Below are 12,375 nucleotides of genomic sequence, written 5' to 3'. Positions count from 1 at the left end.
AGAGACGTGTTACAGAGAGACGTGACACACACCACAGCACCTGGTGTGTGTGTGTGAGAGACGTGTTACAGAGAGACATGGAATCACACCACAACACCTGGTGTGTGTGTGAGAGACGTGTTACAGAGAGACGTTGACACACACCACAGCCACCTGGTGTGTGTGAGAGACGTGTTACAGAGAAACGTGACACACACCACAGCACCTGGTGTGTGTGTGTGAGAGACGTGTTACAGAGAGACATGGAATCACACCACAACACCTGGTGTGTGTGTGAGAGACGTGTTACAGAGAGACGTTGACACACACCACAGCCACCTGGTGTGTGTGTGAGAGACGTGTTACAGAGAGACGTGGAATCACACCACAGCCACCTGGTGTGTGTGTGAGAGACGTGTTACAGAGAGACGTGACACACATCACAGCCACCTGGTGTGTATGTGAGAGACGTGTTACAGAGAGACGTTGACACACACCACAACCACCTGGTGTGTGTGTGAGAGACGTGTTACAAAGAGACGTTGACACACACCACAGCCACCTGGTGTGTGTGTGAGACGTGTTACAGAGAGACGTTGACACACCACAACACCTGGTGTGTGAGAGACGTGTTACAGAGAGACGTGACACACCACAGCCACTTGGTGTGTGTGAGAGACGTGTTACAGAGAGACGTGACACACCACAACCACCTGGTGTGTGTGTGAGACGTGTTACAGAGAGACGTGACACACCACAGCCACCTGGTGTGTGTGTGAGAGACATGTTACAGAGAGACGTTGACACACACCACAGACACCTGGTGTGTGTGTGTGAGAGACGTGTTACAGAGAGACGTTGACACACACCACAGCCACCTGGTGTGTGTGTGAGAGACGTGTTACAGAGAGACGTGACACACATCACAACACCTGGTGTGTGTGTGAGAGACGTGTTACAGAGAGACGTTGACACACACCACAGCCACCTGGTGTGTGTGTGAGAGACGTGTTACAGAGAGACGTGACACACCACAGTCACCTGGTGTGTGTGTGTGAGAGACGTGTTACAGAGAGATGTGGAATCACACCACAACACCTGGTGTGTGTGTGAGAGACGTGTTACAGAGAGACGTGGAATCACACCACAACACCTGGTGTGTGTGTGAGAGACGTGTTACAGAGAGACGTGACAAACACCACAACACCTGGTGTGTGTGTGAGAGACGTGTTACAGAGAGACATGGAATCGCACCACAACACCTGGTGTGTGTGTGAGAGACGTGTTACAGAGAGACGTGACACACACCACAGCCACCTGGTGTGTGTGAGAGACGTGTTACAGAGAGACGTGACACACACCACAGCCACCTGGTGTGTGTGTGAGAGACGTGTTACAGAGAGACGTGACACACACCACAGCCACCTGGTGTGTGTGTGAGAGACGTGTTACAGAGAGACGTGACACACCACGACACCTGGTGTGTGTGTGAGAGACGTGTTACAGAGAGACGTGGAATCACACCACAACACCTGGTGTGTGTGTGTGTGAGAGACGTGTTACAGAGAGACGTGACACACACCACAGCCACCTGGTGTGTGTGTGAGAGACGTGTTACAGAGAGACGTGACACACACCACAACACCTGGTGTGTGTGTGTGAGAGACGTGTTACAGAGAGACGTGACACACCACAGCACCTGGTGTGTGTGTGAGACGTGTTACAGAGAGACGTGACACACACCACAGCCACCTGGTGTGTGTGTGAGAGACGTGTTACAGAGAGACGTGACACAAACCACGGCCACCTGGTGTGTGTGCGAGAGACGTGTTACAGAGAGACGTGATACACACCACGACAACCTGGTGTGTGTGTGAGAGACGTGTTACAGAGAGACATGACACACACCACGACAACCTGGTGTGTGTGTGAGAGACGTGTTACAGAGAGACGTTGACAGACACCACAGCCACCTGGTGTGTGTGAGAGACGTGTTGCAGAGAGACGTTGACAAACACCACAGCCACCTGGTGTGTGTGTGAGAGACGTGTTACAGAGAGACGTGACACACCACAACACCTGGTGTGTGTGTGAGAGACGTGTTACAGAGAGACGTGACACACACCACAGCCACCTGGTGTGTGTGTGAGAGACGTGTTACAGAGAGACGTGACACACACCACAGCCACCTGGTGTGAGTGCGAGAGACGTGTTACAGAGAGACGTGGATTCACACCACAACACCTGGTGTGTGTGTGAGAGACGTGTTACAGAGAGACGTGACACACACCACAGCCACCTGGTGTGTGTGTGTGAGAGACGTGTTACAGAGAGACGTTGACACACACCACAGCCACCTGGTGTGTGTGTGAGAGACGTGTTACAGAGAGACGTGACACACCAAAACACCTGGTGTGTGAGAGACGTGTTACAGAGAGACGTGGAATCACACCACAACACCTGGTGTGTGTGAGAGACGTGTTACAGAGAGACGTGACACATCACAGCCACCTGGTGTGTGTGTGAGAGACGTGTTACAGAGAGACGTGACACACACCACAGCCACCTGGTGTGTGTGTGAGAGACGTGTTACAACAGGGAGACGTGACACACACCACAGCCACCTGGTGTGTGTGTGAGAGACGTGTTACAACAGAGAGACGTGGAATCACACCACAACACCTGGTGTGTGTGTGTGTGTGAGAGACGTGTTACAGAGAGACGTTGACACACCACAGCCACCTGGTGTGTGTGTGAGAGACGTGTTACAGAGAGACGTTGACACACACCACAGCCACCTGGTGTGTGTGTGTGAGAGACGTGTTACAACAGGGAGACGTGGAATCACACGCACCACGAGCAACTTGTGCGTGTAAGAGGTAGACGATCGTAAGTTTGTAAAGGTCATGCCGGGGATTAGGGTGAGGTCGGTGAACACCGGACCCCAGCCAAGGGGATGTGACGAGGTCATGAGGTGACGCGGGACCTCGCCCCGAGATGAATCGCTGAAGACGACGGCGCTAACGGAGGCGCTAGATGGTAGAAAGGGGCGCTGGAGGAAACCCAAAGGAGAGCGATTTGGTGAGAAACAATTGAGGAGGATCAGCGGGGGGACTTGCGGAAGGTCCCAGAAGGCGGGGAGTGAGAGGAGCGAGATGAGGGGGGTGTGGGTCTGGAGCAGGGGCGGGGGGGGGAGAGAGCCAGGCGGGTCTGAGGAGCGACCTCCTCGGAGCATCCCCGGACAGAGCACCACCCCAGAGAACTCTGCTGACGCGTTCCCGTCAAGGCTGTCGGGGTGTGGGGGGTGGCGTGGCCCTGGGGGGCTCGTGCTGGACGTTGGGATCGATGGCCCAGAGCCTCTCGGCTGACCCGGCGGGAAGCAGGCCTGGCCTGGCCTGGCCACCAGGCCTGGCCTGGCCTGGCGAGCAGGCCTGGCCTGGCCTGGCCTGGCTTGGCCTGGCCAGCAGGCCTGGCCTGGCCTGGCCAGCAGGCCTGGCCTGGCCTGGCGAGCAGGTCTGGCCTGGCCAGCAGGCCTGGCCTGGCCTGGCGAGCAGGCCTGGCCTGGCCTGGCCAGCAGGCCTGGCCTGGCCTGGCCAGCAGGCCTGGCCTGGCCTGGCGAGCAGGTCTGGCCTGGCCAGCAGGCCTGGCCTGGCCTGGCGAGCAGGCCTGGCCTGGCCTGGCGAGCAGGCCTGGCCTGGCCTGGCGAGCAGGCCTGGCCTGGCCTGGCCAGCAGGCCTGGCCAGCAGGCCTGGCCTGGCCTGGCCAGCAGGCCTGGCCTGGCCTGGCCAGCAGGCCTGGCCTGGCCTGGCCAGCAGGCCTGGCCTGGCCTGGCGAGCAGGCCTGGCCTGGCCTGGCCAGGAGGCCTGGCCTGGCCTGGCCAGCAGGCCTGGCCTGGCCTGGCCTGGCCAGCAGGCCTGGCCTGGCCTGGCGAGCAGGCCTGGCCTGGCCTGGCCAGGAGGCCTGGCCTGGCCTGGCCAGCAGGCCTGGCCTGGCGTGGCGAGCGAGAGACGCTCGGCGAATCGACCTGGGCTCCTCCCGGCCTGCCGTGGCGGCAAGCGTCCGCTTGCCGCCACACCGAAGTAGCTCCTCTAGCGCCTCCGTTAGCAGCTTAAAGGTCGCGGTCTGAGCTTGGCTGTGTTCCACTCCAGCGCTGTCCTCGAGACAGCCGGGTCCCTTCACCTGATGAAGGCCGCTTGTGTTGTGGCTGAAACGGCGTGATTTTTGTCGTTTTATTTTTTACCTACGTGGTGACTTTACCGAATAGAAGCAAAGAGTATAGCTCCTCGTGACCCGCTGCCATCTCCCTCGCCTGCTACGCAGGCGGTCGATCCTGAATCACCCTGGCGAGGCCTGCCGCATATTTGGAGTTTGCGTGGTGTATCTCTCTCTCTCCCCCTGTCTCTCTCTCTCCCTGTGTGTCCGTGGACGCGAAGATTTTTCTCCGGCTCCTCTGGATCCACCCCCCCCCCTCCAACGCGTCCTCAGGGTATTTTGGCTGCTGCTGCTGCAGTAAATTTCCTCGTGATGACGACGACGACGAAGACGTCAGCCGACTCCGTCTGAGCCGAGCTGCTACCAGGTCGCGTCTGGGGGGGGGAGGGGAAATGGCGGCCCTGCAAAGCAGCTGCCACGCGGTACAAACAACTCCCCTCGGGAGCACGCAACGGGGAGCGTGCGAGTCCTACCGGTATCGGGGGCTGTGGAAGAGAAGCTTCTGGGAGGCGGGCAAGGGGGACGGACATGGAGCCACGTGCACGGAGCGATTTAAACTTTCTAAAGGAGGCGTAGCAAGCCGGGCTTTTGGCGAGGTCATCACGTGGGCTAAGAATGAAAATAGATCACGAGGAGGGATGAGCGAGGTGTCGACCGCTACAGCAGGCGAGCGTCTCGCCTGCTGCTGCTGCTGCGTGCCTCTACACGAACGCGCCGCAGGGTCTGGGCTGTCGTGTTCGCAACGGGTGGCAGAGGAGGTCTCATCAAGGCGTCGCTCACGAGCGAGTGAGCCCAGCCCGGCTTCCGGTAAGCAGAGACCACCACCACCCACCACCCACCACCCACCCACCACCACCACCCACCACTACCCACCACCACCACCATCACCACCACCACCCACCACCACTACCCACCACCACCCACCACCACCGACCACCACCAACCACCACCACCGACCACCACCCACCACCACCCACCACTACCCACCACCACCCACCACCCAGCCCCCCACCACCATCACCACCACCATCACCACCCACCACCACCCACCACTACCCACCACTACCCACCACCACCCACCACCACCCACCACCCACCACCACCCACCACCCACCACCCACCACCACCACCACCCACCACCCACCACCACCCACCACCCACCACCACCCACCACCCACCACCACCACCACCCACCACCACCCACCACCACCCACCACCACCACCCACCACCACCACCATCCACCACCACCACTACCCACCACCACCAACCACCACCCACCACCACCCATCACCATCACCACCCACCACCACCCACCACTACCCACCACTACCCACCACCACCCACCACCACCCACCACCCACCACCACCCACCACCCACCACCACCACCACCCACCACCACCCACCACCACCCACCACCACCACCCACCACCACCACCATCCACCACCACCACTACCCACCACCACCAACCACCACCCACCACCACCCATCACCATCACCACCCACCACCACCCACCACTACCCACCACTACCCACCACCACCCACCACCACTACCCACCACCACCCACCACCACCACCCACCACCACCCACCACCACCACCCACCACCACCACCCACCACCACCCACCACCACCACCCACCACCACCCACCACCACCCACCACCATCACCACCCATCACCACCACCACCCACTACCCACCACCACCCACCACCACCACCCACCACCACCCACCACCACCACCCACCACCACCACCCACCACCACCCACCACCACCACCCACCACCACCCACCACCACCCACCACCATCACCACCCATCACCACCACCACCCACTACCCACCACCACCCACCACCACCACCCACCACCACCACCCACCACCACCACCCACCACCACCCACCACCACCCACCACCACCACCCACCACCACCCACCACCATCACCACCCACCACCACCACCACCCACCACCACCACCCACCACTACCCACCACCACCCACCACCACCACCTCCCCCCACCACCACCACCCCCCCCACCACCACCACCACCACCACCCCCCACCACCACCACCCCCACCACCACCCACCATCACCACCACCACCACCACCCCCCCCCCCACCACCATCACCACCACCACCACCTCCACCACCACCTCCACCACCTCCACCACCACCACCACCATCCACCACCACCACCACCACCTCCACCACCACCACCCACCATCACCACCACCACCCGATTGAAGTGTGCAGGGTGACCCCAGGACGACCTCCCCCCAGCCACAAGCGTCTCTGCTCTCGAGCTCCAGCCAGCAGCGGAGAGAGGAGATGATTCTGCTGACGATGCTGATGAGGATGATCCTGATGATGATGATGATGATCGTGCTGCTGCTGCTGATGATATTGCTGATGATTCTGCTGACGATGCTGATGAGGATGATCCTGATGATGATGATGATCGTGCTGCTGCTGCCGATGATGCTGCTGCTGCTGACACTGCTGATGACGATGATGCTGCTGGTGGTCGGGGACGAGACTCACGCAGGGCAGGCTGAGCGAGCGGCAGGTCCTCTCGCAGGCCTTGCCCAGGTCTCCGTCGGGCAGCGTGGAGCAGTTTGCGTAGACTCGGGGTGCCTCGCACAGCTCTAGGGCGGGAGCAGAGGAGGGAGAGTCACGCCGGGCACGTCATCGGAAGCCTGGGCCGCCTCAAACACCTCGTCAACGTCGTCATCTTCACAGCGGGTGGTCTTAGCTAAGCCGACTTCAGTGTACTTGATTCGATGCTTTCGTGACTGCAGGAATTACTCCTTGGTTTTATCGGTAAAAGTCACGTAGAAATAAGAGGTTATAATAAAATTACGTAATAGCATACGACGTTCCAGATTGGAAGGTTTCGCGCCTGCAAGGATCCACACTCTTTGGTGCTATTCGGTAAGGCCACCAAGTAGGTAAAAAAAAAATAAAACAGCAAAAATCACGACGTTTCGGCCACAACACAAACTGGCCTCCATCAGGTGAGACAGTCCGGTCCCTTCACCTGATGAAGGCCGCTCGTGCTGCGGCCGAAACGTCGTGATTTTTGCTGTTTTATTTTTTTTACCTACGTGGTGACTTTACCGGATAGAACCAAAGAGTGAGAATAAGACGTTTCGATTGCAACGCAAGCAGTCATCATCAGGCACCGAAGAGCTAACTTTAAGAGAGAGGAAACACAGAACCGCAGATAGATAGATATACACAGACACCTAAGCAGAGGAAGTTAACACAGAGAGACACAACGCATGGAGCACAGAGAGAGTCTCCGTGCCGAATGCCTTAGCATGCTGTGGTTGCCTCGCCTGATGGGGATTACTTGTGTTGCTATTGACACGTCGTGATTTATTTTGCTTTATCTCTCTACCTGTGATGGCTTCACCGAGAGGTAAGTTTAGTTTCATGGAATCGTCCTCATCAGCAACACGGAGACGATCTACACCGCCGAGCCCATTTCGAATCGAAGTTTCATCGGCAAGGCGACTGCCACTTGGCATGAGTCTCAGCGGAGAAAGTTTTGAATCATCGTGTGAACCCCAGAGGGCATCAAGGCAATGCCGCAGTTTACGCTTCCAAATTAACTTGCTTCAGCAGTTTCTAAATACTCTGTAATTGGTAACATTGGAGTGCAAAATTAGTGTTTGCTTACCGAACTTCCAGGCTACGTTATTTGCTACCGGCGTGATGACTTTAGCGAAAGAACCAAAAATGATGGATTCCTGCAGTGACGAAAGCTCATAGCTAAGGGCCTTCGGGAACACTGTCATCCGCAATAATGTATTTGACATATTCTTAGTTCTTTCGGTAAAGTCACGTTGTAGGGAAACAACAAAATAATAAAATATATATAAAACAATAAAAATTCTCACGACGTTTCGACCATAACACAAACACACCTGAAGACGACCGTTTGAGTTATGGTCGAAACGTCGTGAGAATTTTTATTGTTTTATATATATTATTATTTTGTTGTTTCCCTTCAACGTGACTTTACCGAAAGAACTAAGATAATGAATTACTGCAGTCACGAAAGCTTTAAATCAAAATGTATTTGACGGCGAAGATGTGAATGTTGTCGCGTTAAACCCGGCAACAACCACCACCACCACCACTCGACACGGCCCAGTCGGCGATAAGAGTCAACCCACAGCATTTACAATTCGAATTGGTTCACTACCCCAACACAACAACTGGTTAGTGCTGTACTAGTAACGAATTGGTTCACTACCCCAACACACAACCGTTTAGTGCTGTACTAGTAACGAATTGGTTCACTACCCCAACACACAACCGGTTAGTGCTGTACTAGTAACGAATTGGTTCACTACCCCAACACACAACAACCGGTTAGTGCTGTACTAGTAACTAATTGGTTCACTACCCCAACACACAACTGGTTAGTGCTGTACTAGTAACGAATTGGTTCGCTACTCCAACACGCAACAACCGGTTAGTGTTGTACTAGTAACTAATTGGTTCACTACTCCAACACACAACTGGTTAGTGCTGTACTAGTAACGAATTGGTTCACTACCCCAACACACAACCGGTTAGTGCTGTACTAGTAACGAATTGGTTCACTACCCCAACACACAACCGGTTAGTGCTGTACTAGTAACTAATTGGTTCACTACCCCAACACACAACTGGTTAGTGCTGTACAAGTAACGAATTGGTTCACTACTCCAATACACAACTGGTTAGTGCTGTACTAGTAACGAATTGATTCACTACTCCAACACACAACCGGTTAGTGCTGTACTAGTAACGAATTGGTTCACTACTCCAACACACAACCGGTTAGTGTTGTACTAGCAACGAATTGATTCACTACTCCAACACACAACAACCGGTTAGTGCTGTACTAGTAACGAATTGGTTCACGACTCCAACACACAACCGGTTAGTGCTGTACTAGTAACGAATTGGTTCACTACCCCAACACACAACCGGTTAGTGTTGTACTAGTAACGAATTAGTTCACTACTCCAACACACTACCGGTTAGTGCTGTACTAGTAACGAATTGGTTCACTACCCCAACACACAACTGGTTAGTGCTGTACTAGTAACGAATTAGTTCACTACTCCAACACACAACCAGTTAGTGCTGTACTAGTAACGAATTGGTTCACTACTCAAACACACAACTGGTTAGTGCTGTACTAGTAACGAATTGGTTCACTACCCCAACACACAACAACTGGTTAGTGCTGTACTAGTAACGAATTGGTTCACTACCCCAACACACAACCGGTTAGTGCTGTACTAGTAACGAATTGGTTCACTACCCCAACACACAACCGGTTAGTGCTGTACTAGTAACGAATTAGTTCACTACTCCAACACACAACCAGTTAGTGCTGTACTAGTAACGAATTAGTTCACTACTCCAACACACAACCAGTTAGTGCTGTACTAGTAACGAATTGGTTCACTACCCCAACACACAACCAGTTAGTGCTGTACTAGTAACGAATTGGTTCACTACCCCAACACACAACCGGTTAGTGCTGTACTAGTAACGAATTGGTTCACTACCCCAACACACAACCGGTTAGTGCTGTACTAGTAACGAATTGGTTCACTACTCCAACACACAACAACCGGTTAGTGCTGTACTAGTAACTAATTAGTTCACTACTCCAACACACAACTGGTTAGTGCTGTACTAGTAACGAATTGGTTCACTACTCAAACACACAACTGGTTAGTGCTGTACTAGTAACGAATTAGTTCACTACTCCAACACACAACCAGTTAGTGCTGTACTAGTAACGAATTGGTTCACTACCCCAACACACAACCAGTTAGTGCTGTACTAGTAACGAATTGGTTCACTACCCCAACACACAACCGGTTAGTGCTGTACTAGTAACGAATTGGTTCACTACCCCAACACACAACCGGTTAGTGCTGTACTAGTAACGAATTGGTTCACTACTCCAACACACAAAACTGGTTAGTACTGTACTAGTAACGAATTGATTTACTAGTCCAACACACAACTGGTTAGAGCTGTACTAGTAACAAATTGGTTCACTACCCCAACACACAACCGGTTAGTGCTGTACTAGTAACGAATTGGTTCACTACTCCAACACACAACCGGTTAGTGCTGTACTAGTAACGCATTGACCACGTTTTGTTAACGTGACACAAACCCCTTACTGATTGGCTGTGTCGGGTGGTGGCGGGTTTAACGACACAACACTTATATTTACGCGATGTAAGCCAAAATAAATCTGGGTAACGGCAATCGGCAAACCCTTAACCGTAAAAAACACCGGCAAGTCAGACTAATAAAGGGGTGAAGCCCGGACCGGCTTGCCGTGAGGGCGTTGCCGTAGTGGTTGTTGTGGTTGTGGTAGTTGTGGTGGTTGTGGCCGTGGTTGATGTGGTTGTGGTAGTTGTGGTGGTTGTTGTGGTTGTTGTGATTGTTGCCGTGGTGGTTGTTGTGGTTGTGGTAGTTGTGGTGGTTGTTGTGGTTGTTGTGGTTGTTGCCGTAGTGGTTGTTGTGGTTGTGGTAGTTGTGGTGGTTGTGGCCGTGGTTGATGTGATTGTTGCCGTGGTGGTTGTTGTGGTGGTGGTAGTTGTGGTGGTTGTTGCCGTGGTGGTTGTTGTGGTGGTGGTAGTTGTGGTGGTTGTGGCCGTGGTTGTTGTGGTTGTTGTCGTGGTGGTTGTTGTGGTTGTGGTGGTTGTGGTGGTTGTTGTGGTTGTGGTTCAACCCGTCTCACCTTGTTGCTTGGGGTTTTCACAGTGGAGTACTCCGAACTTGCACACGCTGTGACACACACACAGTGATACATACACAGTGATACACACATACACAGTGATACACACACACGCTGTGACACAACACACACAGTAATACACACGCTGTGACACACACAGTGATACACACACACATAGTGACACACACACACAGTGACACACACACATAGTGACACACACAGTGATACACACACATAGTGACACACACAGTGATACATACACACACAGTGATACACACACACACAGTGACACACACACAGTGATACACACACACACATAGTGATACACACACACAGTGATACACACAGTGATACACACACACACATAGTGACACACACACACATAGTGACACACACACAGTGATACACACAGTGATACACACACACATAGTGACACACACACAGTGATACACACACACACATAGTGATACACACAGTGATACACACACACATAGTGACACACACACACAGTGATACACACACACAGTGATACACACACAGTGACACACACACACAGTGATACACACACAGTGATACACACACACAGTGATACACACACACAGTGATACACACACACACAGTGATACACACGCTGTGACACACACACAGTGATACACACACACAGTGATACACACACACAGTGACACACACACACAGTGATACACACACACACATAGTGACACACACACACAGTAATACACACGCTGTGACACACACACAGTGATACACACACACACACACAGTGATACACACACAGTGATACACACACACACAGTGATACACACACACAGTGATACACACACACAGTGATACACACACACAGTGATACACACACACACACAGTGATACACACATACATAGTGACACACACACACAGTGATACACACGCTGTGACACACACACACAGTGATACACACACACACATAGTGACACACACACACACAGTAATACACACGCTGTGACACACACAGTCATACACACAACAACAACAACAACCGCCATTCGCCACTAAGTGGCGGCGACGTCACCACGACGCTTGTGCCAGGCTATGTGCACCCTGAGGCCACGTGAAGTGTCGAACGCCCGCGGGCAGGAGGTCACTGGGCAGACCCAGCAGGTGCCACGGGTCGACTGACTGAGATGACTGGCTGATGCACCACCTGTGCCCCCTACTGTGCCAACCTGCTGTGCTTTAGCCACCCGGCGCTCCGCTCGTTGTTGTGAGCGTTGCTCCTCCGCCCTCCGTTGTTGTTGGAGGGCGACTACCTCCAACTGCCCAGTAGCATCCTTCACGAGCCTCCTCCACAGAGGTCGATCTTGATACCGCTGGTACCAGTCATCGGCAAGTCCACTCAGCTCCACGTCCTCCAGTACCACATCA

General features: G+C 53.9%; 1 protein-coding gene across 5 annotated transcripts in view; it reads right to left on the bottom strand.

Moving 5' to 3' along the window:
* The window catches only part of LOC142907461 (uncharacterized), a 206,582-nt gene that overhangs the window by 111,988 nt on the left and 82,219 nt on the right, over positions 1–12,375 (bottom strand). For all 5 annotated transcript variants that reach the window (XM_076056975.1, XM_076056976.1, XM_076056977.1 and 2 more), the window contains exons 20-21: positions 10,959–11,005; positions 6,731–6,834 (exon numbers count right to left, since the gene is read on the bottom strand). In XM_076056975.1, the coding sequence (XP_075913090.1) occupies positions 6,731–6,834; positions 10,959–11,005 (151 nt within the window). The remainder of the gene's footprint in view (positions 1–6,730; positions 6,835–10,958; positions 11,006–12,375) is intronic.

Source organism: Petromyzon marinus, chromosome 79 (genome assembly GCF_048934315.1).
Source record: "Petromyzon marinus isolate PM22_M1 ecotype Great Lakes invasive population chromosome 79, UKy_Petmar_22M1.pri1.0, whole genome shotgun sequence".
Classification (NCBI taxonomy): Eukaryota; Metazoa; Chordata; class Hyperoartia; order Petromyzontiformes; family Petromyzontidae; genus Petromyzon; species Petromyzon marinus.
The sequence above is the reverse complement of the archived record's forward strand: the minus strand, read 5'-3'. Positions and strand labels throughout refer to the sequence as shown.